At 36.2% G+C, this 17861-nt stretch overlaps 2 protein-coding genes across 21 annotated transcripts; one reads left to right on the forward strand and one right to left on the reverse strand.

The window, feature by feature from the left end:
- The first annotated feature begins 178 nt into the window (after positions 1 to 178).
- Positions 179 to 2133, forward strand: MYB80 (myb domain protein 103). The gene is made up of 3 exons (XM_022860902.2): positions 179 to 1057; positions 1146 to 1275; positions 1398 to 2133. Exons 1-3 carry the CDS (start codon positions 925 to 927, stop codon positions 2131 to 2133), a joined length of 999 nt encoding a protein of 332 aa, XP_022716637.2. The 5' UTR covers positions 179 to 924.
- PA200 (proteasome activating protein 200) lies at positions 2006 to 16818 on the reverse strand. 20 transcript variants are annotated; one of them, XR_016333552.1, is made up of 36 exons: positions 16369 to 16818; positions 15162 to 15264; positions 14954 to 15061; positions 14361 to 14483; positions 13879 to 13980; positions 13625 to 13790; positions 13125 to 13241; positions 12951 to 13018; positions 12737 to 12838; positions 12441 to 12657; positions 12015 to 12251; positions 11777 to 11904; positions 11585 to 11702; positions 11278 to 11496; positions 11031 to 11186; positions 10824 to 10900; positions 10521 to 10726; positions 10044 to 10260; positions 9878 to 9957; positions 9620 to 9737; positions 9353 to 9523; positions 8828 to 8996; positions 8710 to 8753; positions 8571 to 8613; positions 8348 to 8493; positions 8029 to 8123; positions 7016 to 7917; positions 6482 to 6763; positions 6282 to 6377; positions 5104 to 5282; positions 4879 to 4960; positions 4687 to 4774; positions 4457 to 4581; positions 3746 to 3838; positions 2459 to 2612; positions 2006 to 2361 (listed from the first exon to the last, which is right to left on the reverse strand). XR_016333552.1 is itself a non-coding variant. In XM_022860885.2 (36 exons), exons 1-36 carry the CDS (start codon positions 16527 to 16529, stop codon positions 2320 to 2322), a joined length of 5400 nt encoding a protein of 1799 aa, XP_022716620.2. In that variant the 5' UTR covers positions 16530 to 16818; the 3' UTR covers positions 2006 to 2319. The 20 variants fall into 20 exon arrangements, 13 of the variants coding, with proteins under 13 accessions (XP_022716620.2, XP_022716626.2, XP_089610332.1 ...); XR_016333548.1 differs by having other exon boundaries at positions 14954 to 15066; XM_022860885.2 differs by lacking the exon at positions 5104 to 5282 and adding an exon at positions 5064 to 5103 and having other exon boundaries at positions 14954 to 15066.
- Positions 16819 to 17861: the final 1043 nt, after the last annotated feature.

Genomic DNA, 17861 nt, shown 5'->3' on the forward strand with positions numbered 1-17861 from the left:
TTGCATTAGGAGCTTTGAATTAGAATCGCTCTTTTTTTTTTCTTTTTTTTTTTTTTTAGAAAAAGAATCTTTAATTAATTCCAATATATGCTTGTGTTTAAACATATACGTTCACTTTGAAAACAGTGGTCGTGTATCCAATAATATGGTTTTGAAGGGGATATACGGTAAGTATTTTGTTCTGACATGAGTTGTAAGTATTGGAAGTTATGCAACAACAAATCCCAATGGACCATCGATGAGACAAACGTCGTAAGTTGTAAATTTAGATAAGAATCGGAAAAAGGCATATATATGAATATGATTGTGGTTGCGTTTGTGTGCTGTGCAAGAAAAGTGGGTGATGAGGCACACGTGCAACAGCCTTAACTTCTTCAACTCTGAAAAAAGGAGAGTTCCTAAGGCGGTTTTGTGTGAGCAAAGCAGAAAGCCAACAAACATTTGCATAACCTCAATCTCAAAGCCAGGCAGTCAACAAGAGAGAGAGAGAGAGAGAGAGTTGACCGGGCGTCTTGCGGGTGAGCTACCGGCCAATCCCTCACACGCTCAATAGCGTTGAATTCTTTAATAAAATCATGCACCCTTGATGGTGGTTCTCTCTTTTTCCTACACAACCCCATGCAATATGCAATAACGTTCCTTGTATTATATAAACAATAAACTACTTACCATTTCTTTTCTCATTAAAACCATCCAATCAGAAAAAGTGCCTCAAACAAATCTCACGTCCTTTATCAAAGATTAGCTAAAGCTAGCTAGCTAGGTCAAGAAGTGAGGCTGCAAGCAATTCTCTTTTCGGTTCATTGCTTATTCTACTCTTTTTCTCACCCTGTTGTTGCCGAATCTTTAGCCTCATTGTTATCATTTTCTTATGGAGTTGGAGTGAAACAAACAAAAAGCAAAGGAAATCAAAGAAAAGAAAAGATGGGTCGGATTCCATGTTGTGAGAAGGACAATGTGAAAAGAGGGCAGTGGACACCTGAGGAAGACAACAAGCTCTCCTCGTATATCGCCCAACATGGCACCCGCAATTGGCGTCTCATCCCCAAGAATGCTGGTCTGTGTTTTATATGATTGGTAACAACTCTTAAGAGGCAATTTTTAAAAGTATTTTCCTTTTTTTTTTTTAATTTCGGATTGACCAGGTCTTCAAAGATGCGGGAAAAGCTGCAGGTTGCGATGGACTAATTACCTTCGGCCAGACCTTAAGCACGGCCAATTCTCAGTTGCGGAGGAGCAAACTATTGTGAAACTTCATTCTGTTGTTGGCAATCGGTACACACCGCATAATGCTCTTTCCCAGCTACAGTTGTACCGGATAAAGCCTATTAGATTTTCTCTTTTATTCATATTTGGGTTATAGCAATCAACTTATGCAAAATGGGATCACATTGCAGCTGGTCATTGATTGCTGCTCAGCTACCTGGCCGCACTGACAATGATGTTAAAAATCACTGGAACACCAAGCTGAAGAAGAAGCTTTCAGGCATGGGTATTGATCCTGTTACCCACAAGCCCTTCTCTCACCTCATGGCCGAGATAGCCACCACGTTGGCTCCGCCACAGGTGGCTCATCTCGCAGAAGCAGCGCTTGGCTGTTTCAAAGATGAAATGCTCCACCTCCTTACTAAGAAACGCATTGATTTCCATCTTCAACAATCAAATGCGGCAAAAGGAAACACCACAGTTCCTTATGTTAGCAGCAAAGAAAATGAGAAAGATGATACAGCTGAGAAGTTCAAACTGAATTTATCAAGGGCTATACAAGAACCTGACATGCTACCCTTGAATAAGCAGTGGGAGTCTACTGGGGCAACATCGGCTAATTTTGCAGGGGCTTGTGGCGTTTTCCCTGCGTCTGTTACTGGATTTCAGTATGGCCCATCATCTTTCGGCAATGAAGGGGCTGGCTCACCATGGAGCCAGAGCATGTGTACTGGAAGCACATGTACAGCAGGGTACCAAGGCAGGCCACGTGAGAAATTAAAGGATGAAAATGGAGAGGAATACGAAGGTGGAAAAGCAATTAAGAATGCATCAAACATATTCAGTACAGATTGCGTTTTATGGGATATACCATCTGATGATCTTATCAATCCTATATATAGAGATGCCTTTAACAACAAAGAATAATGTAGGCAAGAATTTATATTACATGGCCAAGAATAAACTTCTTTGCGAATAGGTTATTAGGCAATGTAAATAAAAATCATTTTATAAACTATGATGAAACTTATAACTAAATTATAAAACTTGTCACTGTTATTCTCAATCGTTGTGTTTCCACTAAATCTTCTCTTTCAAGGAAAGCAATCTAGATCAAGCAAAATATGATGATGAAGAAGACGTATCAGCCAGGACCTGCAAGCATCAATTAGAAATTGTAAAACAAAAACTATGCATCATATTATTTAGCTTAATTGAAAATCCATCATCATTCATAGTTCTATTCAGATACCTCAAGTTGCTCCTCAGTAAACGAATCCTTTTGAACATTCCATGTATCTGCATGAGTACGCCGGAACTCAGCAACTGCTTTTGTCACTGTCGATCTTACAGGTGATGGCTCCCCACCGAAGCGGGCCAATAAGGTAACGTGATCAGGTAACCAACTGCAAAAAGAACATTGTACATAATAACATAGCCAAAAGAACTGACTTAAGAGGTTATAAAACAGAGGGGGGGGGGGGTTTCCGCTGGCTTTTAGCATCTTATTAAGTCCTGAAAATTAGAAGGCTAGAAGTAAAACAATTCAAATGTCTAGGCAATGTTTGAAGACAGAAACATGATCTTGGGTACCAAAAAATATATATATATATACATATATATATAATTATAGAATGAGAGGACTTTGGCCCACCCTAAACACAAGTCATTTTTCCAAACTAACAAGCCTGAACAATCTGAATTTTCTCTAGTCACCAAGTTTCTTAGTGTCAACTTTTGATCCATAATTCCAAATTATACAGACTCAACTAAGCAGATGAAAATGCATCTCAAGGTTTATGCAGTGTTATAAGTACCCAAGGAAGATGAATTTATTAGAGATGGAAAAGTTTTCCACTTTTTAGACCTCTTTTCTCCAACATTTTCTTCAGTAAATATTTTTCATTTCTTCTTAAGTAAACACACATTTTTGCCCACTTCTTATCAATTTGTTTGTCGTGTTAGATACAAGCATGCATTCCTTGTGCATCAGGCTCACGCTTCAATGGCGACATAATTAGTAAAAATCCCATAAGTTCTCCAACTTCCCTCATGCTTTGAGAAAAAGAAACTAAGGAGGTAGAGTTGGTACTTGGATATTTCTGAGCCATTGTTACTTCCTTCTCAAAAATAAGCTATTGCAATAAAATACATAAACTCTGTCCATTTATTATAACCTTTCTGTGCCTCCTTTCAATAAAATAAACTTTTTTCTAACAAGTACCCTAACAATAAAATGGTTCTTCAGAACTGATGGCATTCTACAAATAGTAATCTATCAAATGGAAATCTCTGAAACTAAAAGTAACTGTTGCATTAACGAAATGATATTTCTTAGGATGGTAAGATTTAAAAATTGCCCCTTGGGCACTAATTAGGAAAACAAATAAAGTAATTATATTGCTCTTAAATGTTGAGTTGAAACTCAAGGATTTAGAAATAGCACTTAAATTTTTATCCCTGTAAAATAACTATTAATCTATATAACCAAAATTATTACTAGCATTTGAACTATTCATTATATTTAACATAGACCAACCTGGGCATATCATATGGGACTGATAACACAGAAGCTGCCAAAGCAAGCACTACACCATGTACAGATGCAACAGAGTGTCCAGAATTTACATTCCTGCATTAGTAAGTTATGATCTTTAGACTTGAATGGATATTAACATCAGCAAATTGAAACCAGGACCTAGTACACAAATGGATGTAAATATATGCAGTTTATGCATAAATAAGCTATTTACTTATGAATTATGATTAAGATGCTTATATCTGTGCCTTAATAACTGTCAGTCAGCCACAAATAAAATTTAAAAAATTAATTATAAAATCTGATGCAGATGGAAACAATGAACCTTTATGGCAGTTGCACACATAAAAATTATAAATTTCACATGCAGCTTCAATGCTCATGTTTTATTCCTATGAAGCATAATAGTGAAAATATCTGATATCTATATGCTGATAGTTATTCTTTGTAGAGACGTCCAACTGAGATTCATCATAGAAACTAAATTTATCATCATGACATTAGCAAGAATAGCCTTAATTATCTCATGCATGAGGATAAGACTTGGCAATCATCTCTAATCCCATCAAAACAAAAAAATGTGGGCTTTTATCAGTGCTTCTCAGCTTTTGATTTCCACTAAACAAACCAAAACTTATTAGCATCTAAAGGGCATCAATTTCCATTAAATGAAGTAATTGACGTTTAATGGGCATTATAACATAGAAATACCTTGTCCTTCTCCTACGTTGAATGGAATTTGCCTCTACATAAGCTCTGTCACGGAAATCTCTAGCAAAATCTTCATCCCCACCTTTCATTAGGCCAGCTAGCACCGCTGCAGCATGCTCTCTTACCTGAGCAAATGTAGCCATTTTAGTTAAAAGTAATAAGATCATATTCCTCCCCAAAGACCTTGACACTCAAATTGGGGCAAAACACAGATTAAACCAGGGCATCACGTGCAAAACAACTTTCTTAAGAGTGCAAGACTTCAAATTTTGTTCACTTTGTACTTCATTTCCGAGTCCAGAACTCCACTCATAACCTCTGTCAGTTCCTTTTCTTTATCAATATAAAGTCCCACATAATAAAGTCTATTAGTATAGACTGCATATTCCATTATCTTATAGAAGATTTAGCCAAAAATCTACCTCCACTTGACTGTCTTGAAGGAGCTTCTCCACTGTTTTCCAGATTTTTTGTTTGTCTTCTTTCGAGAGAATGAAAGTGTGCCTATAATAAAGCACACAACTGTATTAGAATACAAACAAAAATTTTTCTCAACCTATATGATGGAGCTGATGCCTCCAACTAGCTTGCTAAAATAGTAAATTACCAATAATGCCCTTAGAGAATCCCTTAAAGAAGTAACACACCTGAACATAAAAGTTCGCAGATATGTTAGAGTTGCTGATCTAGTTCGCCAGTTAGGATCATTTGCAGAAGAAAGAATAACAGAAACAGCCTTCTCAAGATGAGGTTCTAAAACGATTCTCCATTTTAGCAATTCAAATGCTGCCTTCGCCAATGTTGACAAATCTTTGTTTGATGTTTCCTTCAAAAGGCCAAATTATCTCAGATATAAAAGTCAGGATGGCCAATATGACTAGATTCTAAGGCAAATCAGCTAACCGAAAAGCCAAAATTTAAAGATAGAGAGATAGAGAGATTTCCAAAATGTCAGCTCTATGTCAATTTGCTCCAAGAATTCTGAGATCGAATATATGCTAAAAGAAAAACATAGACATAGGCTTAGATATTAGAAAAGGTCGTAGTTTAATACATTTGCATATTGCTGAGTCCTGGTGATCACCAAAACATGTGCAGCGGCAAGTAAAAAAAGTTATGCATGGGAGTAGCACAAAAATCACAATATGCTAGAAGCACACAACTCAATTGAGATGGTGGACACAAGTTAAATGGAGTTGCATAAACAACAATAACAAGTTATGAATCAACAGGGCAATGAAGATTTAGAGTATGTCAAAATCATAAACCAAGGTATTTGTATCCAAAGTCCGAGATGCAGAAACCTTTACAATGTTTAATGACCATTAAATGAAAATTATGACAGTTTACATATCAAGGGAATTCTATCTGTATTTTGTCTTAGATTTTAATCTAACAGAGAATTCATTGGAAAATTTTGACCCCCGAAGTTGAAGAAACTAAATCAAAAGTTCAAACAAAATGTAAAAAGAAAAAAAAAAAGAAAAAGAGCAATGACAGTGAACCATACTGCAAATGCTATGAAATATTTTTCTTCAACTGAATGAGGAATGATTACTTCCAGAATGCCAACTTTAAAACAATGATAATTTTTCAGTATCTAGTATGAATTTTTTTTTTTTACTTTCTCCATTTCTTGAAACATTTATGGTCAAAACTACAAATTTCTTTGGCCTGAAAAAGAAAATGTGATTTTGACTATAATGTTTGAAATTAAATAACGCACCACGTAGAATATAAAGCGCTCAAGTTGATATAAAGCAATAGAAAATAATGCACAAAGTAGAATCTAAAAAAATACAAACAAAATATATGCTTCACATACCTGCAAGGAAATTACAGGATAAAGAAGCCCCACAATCACGTCAAGCAAATATGAAGATCTTCCAGACTTCAAAGTTGAGATGATAAAATGAAATAACTGCGCATGTTACAAAGGAATGTGATCAAATGGAGATATAAAAAAGCAAAGAAGATTAAATTGAGGGTAGTTAAAAAGTAACAAAGAGATTAAAGATTTAATACAGTTTCCATCCATTTGACATCATCCTGTGAATCACCGTTCTGATAACCATTTTTACTATTAATATCTGTTGAGGTATCTAAAACATCAGACAGGCCAGAATTCTGAATGTTCACAACAACTTCAGATGCTCTTTCTATTAGTAGTTGAACCCAGTTTTCCTCCTTAAGTTGGTTATTGATATCAGTCTTTCCCCTTTCATTTGAACGATCTTGCGAAGATGACACATGAAGCCGAATATTAGAGCACAACACAGAAAGGGTAACCCCAATAGCTTCCCTTACCTGCCCAACACACAGTTTTATAAGAGATTTATTGAAAGAAAAACCTCATGGTATCCAAATTTTTAAGGCTCTTCATCAAGCAACTCAGAAAACAAAGTGAGAAGTATTTAGATTTCTTGATGCTTTTTAACCCCTTTCCATGGTTAGAGAGAGAGAGAGAGAGAGAGAGAGAGAGGCTAACACCAACTCACAAATCACACTCACAATAATTTTAATGTGAAATTGACATATGCAGATGAGAGGCAAGCTTACTTGGGCTGATGAATGGCACATATTACCCAGCAACTCATCCAGAAGTTTATTATGAAGCTGTATCTCAGGCACTGGCATTTGTTGTGGTGATAGTTCTATAAGTGCAGCAGAAATAAAAGCATAGCGCTTTGCAACTACAGTTGTAGTTACAGTTGGAGGTAAAGGTGTCAACAAGCAGTTCAAAATCTGTTGCCTCAGAAGGGGAACTCTGGTTCCATGCTTTCCTTTCCCAGTAACTGCATAACGTATACAAGCTGCCCACTCAGGAATGGATTCCACCGATTGGGCAAGAATAATGTTCTGCAACTGGACCATCATCCAGCTGTCCCATTCCTCTAAAAGACCATTGACATCAGAATGCAACACTCCAGCAAATGCTTCAGCTGCTACACACTGCTTAGACCTCTCTTTGGCATTTGCAAACTCCTCCAACGGACTTTTTAAAGCCAGTAAAACCGGCATTCCACATTCTTGTATTAACCGCTTAAATATACGGGCAAAGTTTGAGTAAAAAGTATCACTTCCTAACAAAGAGATCCAACTAGGAGTACGTGGCCATGAAGCCGAAAAGTCAAAATAAAAACGGGTGATTGATTTGTCAGCCAAGCTCTGAAAGGAAGAATTTCCATGATTTCCTCTGGAAGATGCACTGTCAGTGTCAGTTATTATATGGACATGGGACAAACTATTTAAGGTCTCACTAAAAAACCCCTCTTCCTGAAATATCTCCCGTAATGCTCCTTCAAGCGATGATTTAGTATTGTCTTGGGAATTCCCAGAGAATAGTGGTTGATCATCAACTGACATCTTATAAGGTGAATCTTTTAATAGTGTATTAAGAGCTGAGATTGCAAGTATTCTTGTCTGAGGAAGTTGACTCTTCAAGTTCTTTAGGAAGTGACCTAGGCAGGCAAAAAATGGTAAAAACTGGATTTGAAAAATTCCTACTAAATTAATGGAATAAATACCAGCAGACAGTTAGACACAATCCATTGGCCAAGAAAAACACTCACCAGCAGTTTCACGAAGGATTTTTGGTGAAAAGTTTGAGTCATTCCGACATGCCATGGCCAACAAGAGCAAAACTCTATTAGCCATCAGATTATACCTGGAAGAGAAGAATTAAACACAAAAAAAAAAAAAGAGCCTCAGTCTGATAACTTATTATTTCAAAGTCTTGTAGAAAAATGATTCTTAAATGTGTACATAAAAAATGAAGCTAATGCACATCTGCCATTTATAATAAAAGTGATGTGCATGACAGCCCATATAAATGCCGATGAAAGAACCAAACAAGAACAGCATATCAGGTGGTCAAACAGATATTCTTACCGCCAATGCAAACCTGTAGAATCAAAACTCATTGAACCAATCTGAGACACCAAATCTGCAAAATCTGGGGTATCTGCAGGATTGTCCACTGCCCTAAATATGCTTTTAGAAACACCCGCAAAGTAAATGTTGTATTTGACAAAAAGCTGAAAGCATAAAGAAATTATAAGCAAGAGATTTTGACAGATAACCTCCAGAATATTGCCACACGAGAAGACTATACCTCATTGATAGCTTTCTGGGCTTTCATTGATTCATGATGGGAGCTGAAAATTGGGAAAAAAAGTATAAGGCTGATACTATTTCATGCAACTTTAAAAACAGAACTTTTAAAGTAAATCCAGCCAAGAAATCGAGATCACCTTAAAAGAATCGCAAGGAGAAATGAAGCAAATGCTTTTGAATCCTGAAACAATAGAGCAGTTATAAGAAAACCAGTATTTTAGAATAAATTAAGACAACTTTATGCTGAATGATTACCGTTGTCAAATGCTTGAGAACTGTCTGTGTAGAAAGCACAGCACAAGAACCTAGAACTGCATGGTCTGGTGAGTTAGGTTTCCTCAAATTCTCAGACAGAGAGAGCACACACTTTGAAATCAAAGATGGCCACCTCTTCATTATCTTCAACAGAGATTTTCCAGCAAGCCTAACAAACAAGCAAAAGTAATTGCCAAGTAAGATAAAAAAACATGTTTTCACATGGATCCAGTTATCCACATAAACCAGCATATTCTACTAACAGTTTGAAATGTGCAGAAGAAAAATTGTCATTAGAAGTATAATTTCAATAAACTAATAAAATGATAACAGTTTCCGCTTGTAAAGTTCCAATGTACTAGACTTTTTTTCTTGGAACATGTACAGACAGATCTTCAAGACAGAGTGTTTCTCACATGCTTGTCTTCAGCTGTTCAGAATACTAGCACATTTTAACAGATTCAAGTTAAATGCTAAGAGAGTGGTCAAATGACATGACTGAATGATTAAAATCAGATGACTTACATGCGAACGCTTTCATAGTTATGCAAAGAAAGATTTAAAAGATCATCCATCAACAGAATTACATGGTCTGGTGGAGAGAAATTTCCACTAGTACGAAACAGATGATAAGATGATTGTGATGATCTCCATGTGCTGTGCATGTCTGCCTTGTCAATGAGAGCCCACCTAGGCCTGGAATGCATGAATAGATTCAGAATTTAGATGCCAAGATCCTCTTAACATTGTACAAATAATTGTCAAAAGTGACATCAAGATAGAACTCTCTACCTTCTCTTTCCTTTAGAATGTGAAGACACTATAAAATTTATTGGAGGCTCTATAATGGCAGCAGATTCCAACTTCCAAGCCTGCCTATGATTTGACCACTCATCATATTCCAAACTTCCTACATGAAACAGGTCAGAAAATAAAGTGATGTGAGGCAGGAGACACAGGTCAGTTAGGTAAAAACAATTAGAGCAAACTATTAACTATTAGCATCTCCCATAGTTTAAGTTATTCATTTCCGTATGTAGTGTCAATTACCGTAGTTTCCAAGAGCATCCATGATACGTATAACGAGAATCAATAAAATGCTGTCATCTGATTTTTCCTCTAGTAAGTATCTGTGCACATAACAGAAGCAGAAGACATTCAGCAACTATAGCTGCCTAGATTGTAACACTCAGATGCAAGGAAATTAGAATATTACTTGCAGGCAGTGTGTATAACCTCAGCAGCCTTTTCTCGCAGTTGAGTGCTGCCAACGCTAGAACCTGTAGCTCCAGCTATTAGAAAAGAAGGATAACTGGAGTCTCCAATTGTGCCATTCCTGGAAGGTGGCCTGAAATCAGGCAAGCAAGATAATACACCTTGCAAGCAAGAATCAATACGTAAAAGAGTCACTTTCAAGTGCTCTTTCTCATTGCCTGCATCATAAATTGCACATGAATGTCAAAACATAACATTTTCTACCATAACATGGAATTAACCCATGACCAAAAGAAACAATTGCTTGTTAACTATTAATTAAAATAATAGTCAAATTGACATTTGTCCAACAAGTGATACTTCATGAACATCCCCCAAATCAGATAAGAAAAACATATGAACTCATTACCATAAGGATTTTCCTGAAATTTTTTTTATAAATGAGCATTCTCCATCATCCAATAGGATTGTGTTTTACCTGGATCAGAGTGGATCTTGGTTTGGCATATTTTTAAAAGATCATCGAAAGCCGATTGAAAATGGAGAATCAAAAGTTCATTAGCAAATTGAACTTCTTCATCACTTGGAACATGCCACTTAGGGGCCTTCAGTGCTCTATCAAAATAATCTTTTGCGCTGATCCATTCTTCTAATGCAGCCGCAGCAGGGTGATTGAAGGTGGACCTAAAAGACAGAATCCCTTTTATTTTGTTTTGAGGCAAGTTGAAAACTAAAAAATGCAATTGTAATTATTTGTGGAAATGAAATGAAATTAAAATACTTGTACTGATCCATGGGATAATAAAGGACCAGGCTTCCCAGCAGGGAGCGAAGAAGATGATCACCAGCTCCATTAACCTGTTATTTAAAACAAGTAATTTATTAAAAAAAGGAGTAAGGAAACAAGAACTAAACAAAAGATTTTCATAAAACATCTAATTTATATCTAGGTATATATTATTCATATTCCATGAAGGGAGGAAAAAACCTTCCAAGATGGGGAGTCAAATGCAGAAAAAATCACTTCCTTAAATTGATCCTTGTATTGGAGAAGTGCAGAGCCTCCATAACTGATGGCAACCGATAATATTTTTAATTGAAAATCAATCGCTGTTTCAAGAGCTGGAGAAAGGGTGGGTTTAGCCTAAAAAGGAAAAATTATAAATATCAACTTCCACTACAAAAATCTAGAAGAGCAACAAAGCTACCAAGAACACCATTGACAAGCAAAAAACCTTGGTTGAAACAGAGGGATCCAGAATTCCTCTTCCTCCAAATCCTGTAACAGGTGTTCCATTCAAAGATGATAACACAGATGATAAAATGGGTTCTACAAGGTGAACAACAGTCTCTTCTGGATTTGAATGAACACATGCACAACAAAGCAGTCCAACCTCTGCAATTGCCCCAGGAAGAATATTTGTCCGTACAAACTTGGAGATTTTCTTCAAAGCCTGTTCTGATTGAAAGGAAAAGTTAGCAAGAACATATTCCTAAATAGCAAAATACATGACCTTATAATTTGAACTGAAAAACAGGAACCTGATTATATAGTTGTTTTGAAAGTCTCCCAAGCAAGATTTCAAGCATGCAATAGTAGTATGGACCATCTTCAACTAGAAAAGTTCCTGATGTTGCTGATGAATGAAGGCCTTCATTTCTGCAAAAAACACAAACAAATGATTCCAAATATAACGGAACCAAACACTGTAACCAATAGCACCCATTACTTACAGAACACTGCTGGGTTCCAAATGTAGAAGTAACGAAAACAGGCGGCAAAAAAATTCATCTAGCCATTCAGAAAAGCGAATCATTGGCATGAATGAGAGCTCATCCATATTATCATCCAGCATAGCCATCTGCAATTATAAGTGGATTAGAGGGAAAAGAACAAAAACAAGGAAAAAAAGTATTAAAAAGAGATTAAATTAAGCCAATTTGCTACGAGGATTAGGGGCTAGGAGCTTACATTGGAAAAGATGGAGCCTATTAATTGCATAGTTGCCAGAGTTTTAGGAGGATCGTTGGCATCCATACCAAGTAGTGCATTCGATAATGAAATCATGAGAAGATCAATGAATGTATCATCACCACCTCCAAGATCAACTGGCTTAACTGAACAACTTGACAGGGATGTGAAAAAAAGAGAACGCCCAGCAAATGCTACTGACATCACAGCAGTTTTCAATTGGTGGGTGGCAGTCATCTGACTAGACACAAAAGTTCGCATAAAGAAGTTAACACAAGGAAAGAAGTATACTTTTAAAAGCAAAGATAATTAAGTCATATCAGTCAGACTGATGTGCTACTATGTGAAAACATATTAAACACTAAATGAACCAACATAAGATTTTAACAACGCTAACGTGCAAAAAATGGTTACGACATTACTAACCGTCTCCAAGGCCATATGGAATCGAGAAGCCAAAAATGGAAGAACCAGAGAGGGCTCCACATAGGATAAGATCGACGTTGCAGCAGCAACAGTCTCAGAGAGATGTTCATTTTTGCTATATTGACCACGATCAATAAGCCTCAAAAGCACATTGACAAATGCAGTCCTTTCTAATTTTCCCAAGTAAAGTTCAGCGTGACTATCATTATCTGTTTTCCTGCAATCATAGCATAGAACTAAAATACATGCCAAATCAAAAGCAGAACACACATACAATGTTGTCAGAAGATTCTTACTGCTGCTCATGCTGTAAGCGCTTTTGGAATGTAATGACCAAATAGAATAAAAATCGCTCCAATGAATATGTCCACCTACCACCATTAGAGGGATGGTAATATCTACATAGAAAACAAAACAAAAAACAACAATTTAAGAACCAATAAATAGAATCGATTGAGCACATATAACTTGAAAACAGAACTACAACATTAAAAGTGTTGGTAAACTAACTGTTCTAAGAGGTTGACCAATTTCTCGAAGTGCTCTTGTGCCACACTACCAGGCTTTAATAGATACACCTGTTTTATTTTTTTCCAAATAGAGCATCATAAATGGTACAAGGAACTATATATAAGTATCAATTCAAAAACTCTGCAACATAATAGCCATAGTTTTTTATCTTACAACCGATTTTGCAATGGCCTTTGCTGGAGTAACTGTCTTATTGGAGAACAAGAACCTTGTATTTCTTGGTACGTCCACAGAAAAAGGATAAGATCCACCTCCACTTGCCACAGGAACCTGAAGTGGCCAAATAAGTAATGGAGAAATTTAACACAAAATTAGAACAACAACAAAGCTGATTTAAAATTGAAACATACAACCAGCTCTAAGAGAACCAAAGAGCAACATGAAAAGAAGAATTAAGAAAAAGAAGGGAATGAAAGAATAAGAGCATAAGCAAGGAAAAGCATACAGAAGCCTTTATTATAGAAGGCTAAGATCAGCTTAAATTTTAACAGTTGCCTCTTATAAACAATTCTTGAAGAATTAATTTTAGTGTACTCATTAGCAAGTGTGTGTGTTTAGGAGCTTACAGCAACATTAACTATTTGCATACGAAGGATCGCTTCTTCCAAACCAACAAATAATAAGGATGAATGGCACTTGAAATATACACTCACCTCAAACATGTTTAGAAATCTAGTAAATAGTGTAGGTATGAAACATCCCCAGTTGATAAACTTGTAATTCTTCACTACACGAGCCATAACAGCAGTCCATTGACAGTTCCAGAATTGACAATTTGGTATTGAGTCCCAGAGTTCCATACACTCCCTAATCCAGTTACTGCCATGCCAAAAATTGGAAAATTAATTTTCTCAGAGGTACTTAGGTGAAAACAACAAAGTGACAGCCAGCAAATATATGTTCTTACTCTGAGAAGAAGTCCTGATTGTCCGCATTAGTAGGAAGGAACAGTCTCACAAATCCAGCTCCTTCAAAGGTTGCATTGTGCCATGGATTTTCCAAAAGAGATCTGAGAATATGTTAAAAAAAAAATTTTAAATTTAGTGGGCATTTAAAATATCTTAGCTACAATTAGCTAGAAGATAATTCTATTAGAGTTCTTGTGAGAACCATGAATACTAATGAAGAGGTCAATGAGGTCCCAATACAAAGAATGTAGTGACCCATTTGATTTCTTATTGGCTAGCCTCCTTTTAGCATCAAAATAGATAGATCTAATAGTATTAAAAATCCAGTATATATGGCAGATATATTGAATCAGATGGAATAGCAACTAAATTTTCTGTATAGACAGTTTATCAGTTTGAAATCAATTTAAAAAGAAGCCCAATAGTTCATGGAGAACCAAAATGGATCTCGAACTGATTGTGAAAACCTCAGAGCACTTGCCTAAACTCAGACCAAATCTCAGAGGCAGAACCAGCTGGAAAGAACCGCCGGCATGAGCGAACAAGGGAAGTAACAGTCTCAAAATGCCGCTGTCTCAATCTCCATCCTTCTGGGCCTGTATTCCTGAAAAATATACATAACCAAAGGACAAGCAGCATATAAAGTTCTAAAATAAGAAGACACAAATAAACTCGACACTTATTTCCATCATATTAAATTATTGAAGGACTTTTAAGAGGTCATGAAAGAGCAAATTATTTAGTTGAAATTTAAAGAGAGATGATTTATGGAATGTGTTTATGAAATCCCTTCCTCTAAGACAAGGATTTAAGTTCAAGACTTCACATCATAAAAGTTTAAATTGAGAACCCTGATGGCATGCCATCAGTGCTAGTTAAAATCTTACAATGAGTAAGGGGTACATTGGGGGGAAAGATAAAACAAAGCTTTTTGCTAACTTGTCATCTACCAATAATATGGATTCAAAAAGTACAAAATGAAACATGAGCATTCATAATATAGAGATTCATAGGAATTTCATAACCCTTTGTATCACAAAGGCAATGCATTTTAAGCACATGCCTATAACTAACCTTGTGAAATGCGTATGAATAATAGTATCATACAAAGGACGCCACTGAACTTTCAAGGACAACTTCTTTCGATACTTATTAAGCAATCTGACTACGATATTTCCCCATCTAACCTAATATGTAACAAAGGAACAATCAATTAGAAAAAGAAAAAGAATGACAGAAGCACAAATGAAAAGATTATTCTTCCTAGGATTCAATGTATCACCTGTGCATAAAGCTTGTTCTGTGATTTATGGAATAATTCTAAGCCAATCTCAACAACTGAATGTACATCTTCCAAGGATATATCACTTTTTGCCTTTATGAAACTGCAAAGCAATAAATAATAAGTCAGATTCAACATCCTGTAATCCACATTTTATTGGTACACAACACATAATCTACTTTGCTGAAACCGATTCTAATGCACTCATAACAGGTGATGTTTTATCATGTAACAAAAAGAAAAAGCACAACCATAGATACAAGTTATGCTCTCTGCAAACATTTATGACAAACTCTACACTTGTATACATTCATAGACATAATACTGAAATCTACAATAGACTCGTGATACCAAACTCAACCAAGGGCTTTAGTAATGGTATAGATGCTCCAGCATTGGTGTCTACGCGACATGATGTCCTCTTATGTAGAGAAAACCAAAATCTCTAGCTAACGGGTCAAGCATAGAAAGGTACATGTCAAAATAGCAGCCACCAAATTCAGCACCCATAGTATGTTCCACACACGGTCCACCACCTATCTCTCACCTCTATTTTGCTCATTGGCAGCAGACATGCATGCTACGTGCTAACACACAGTTAGGATAGGACTTAAAGAAAATTGACTCACTAAGTGGAGAAATGGAGAGCTCAGTCTATATTGGATTTTCAGGTTTTCTATATCCAGTGCCTGCCACCCTGACTGCATTTAACATGGTTCCAATTGCACAAGTGATTATAAGGCTCCATAATCACGGTAAACGACTATGAGACACCACTGGACATAAAATAGAGGTCACGATTAGTTCAGGACCCACAGCTATAGTAATACCCTCCTCCTCCAACTTTCAATACCAAAAGTTCCAGATTGAAGGTCTCAATTAAAATCTAAGTTGCAATCACTACATATCTCTTCCAGCATGCTGCAAGCATCGGTCTCAGGTTCCATGCTATCTACCTTAACAAAACTCCATGATCAGTCAAAAATCCATCAAAAATAAAACTTAACTATCTATATTGGGCAGCTAAAATTTTCAGAAAAAAGCCACCCTTTGAACGGAAATTCAACCAAATTCAAAATTGGAACTGAAAAATGAAGTGCCCAAATAACTTTCTTCACAAAAAGATCAAAACTTGACACCAAAAATCAATGTAAAAAAAGAAAGCACATAAAAGGCAGGCGATTAGAGAAAGGAATTAGAGGATTACAGGTCGATAACAGAGATCGATTTGAGAGTGGAGTAAACGGAGTCCGGGTCATCGGGTCGATAAAGGTCCTTGAGAGAAGAAACGACCCGAGAGAAGGATTCCTTCTCCTTCTTGGTCGCTTCTGCAACGGGTGGGGGCAGCCATGCATTGTAGAGATGCATATCTGAATTCCCAAGTCTGAAGCCAAGATGGCAGCTTTTTTTTTTTCTGTTTTTTGGTTTCGAATAAACTGTGAATTCTGATCCAAACAAAAAGAAGTGAGAAATGGAAATAAAGTAGGATTGAATTCGGGTGTCTGGAAGAGTATTTATAGTTGCTGTGATGCGTTGCCTTTCCTTTTTCTTTTTAAACAAGAAAAAGAGATTTTTATTTGGAGTTTCGTGGGGGAGGGGAAGGGGGGACTGGCCGAGGCTGACGATGATATTTTTCTGTTTCTGACTTTAAGCTTTTACATTTTCTTCTAATTATATACTATTTATAGGGAGGTTGGTGAAATTCACTTACTGTAGCCAAAGATTGGTTTTTTTTTTTTTATTATTTTAAAAAATCTTGGTTTATAAGTGTAGAGTCTATAAACAGACTTGTTGATTAAGATATGGAACTGACTGGGGAAGGTTGTTTCTTGTTTTGCTATTGACTATTCTCCTTTACAGCCAGAAGCGATAGGGGGAGGGGTCCTTGCGCTGACTGTTAAGCGTGTCATCCAAGTCCATTGAAATGAATAAATCTAAGAAATTTTGTTGGCAGGGGCCCACGACTTGAGGCAGGCTAGGCTTTCTTTGCACACACAGGATACTTGGGAAAAAGCCTCCTTAGCTAACTCAGCTCTGACACTGACTCCACAGTCTACAGTCCACAGATTTTTTGTGTTTAAGAGAAGGATCTTAAAACAATTGAATTGAAAACTGATACAATAATAATAATAAGTTGTTTTTCTCCTCATGCGATGATTTCATGAAGAAAAATCTAATCCGTAAAAGTTTTTTTTTTTTTTTTGTTTCTTTTGCATATGATATCCACTTTGGGTTGAACGGTCGGAATAGCAAGGAATGATTCTGCATATATATATATATATATATATATATATATATATCACCCTGCCACCAAAAGAAACATGAAATGAAATAGACTCGACTGCTATGTCAATTTATGGATTTTTTTTAATTTTTTTTCTTTTTCGTTGGAAGTGCTTGGAGGAATACTCCCAAAGTAGAAACTAGAAAGAGTCCATAGCTTTGCTAAAATCAGTTGTTTTTTATAAACAACCATGGCCGTTTATTTCCCAGACTAACCACAAAAAAAAAAAAAAAAAAATAGATTTTTCTATTAAAATACAGACCTTTCCTTCAATTCAATTAGAATTTTGGTCTTGCTCTCTTGTCAATTTGGGCTTTGTATTTAAGAGGCTTTGTAGAGCCCAAATAAAAGAGGAGTGACCGTTACAAATATGAAATGTGATTTACGGAAAGAAAATCTGACCGTTGGAATGTCAA

Source organism: Durio zibethinus, chromosome 25, assembly GCF_047325235.1.
Source record: "Durio zibethinus cultivar Kanyao isolate XHJ-2024 chromosome 25, ASM4732523v1, whole genome shotgun sequence".
Classification (NCBI taxonomy): domain Eukaryota; kingdom Viridiplantae; phylum Streptophyta; class Magnoliopsida; order Malvales; family Malvaceae; genus Durio; species Durio zibethinus.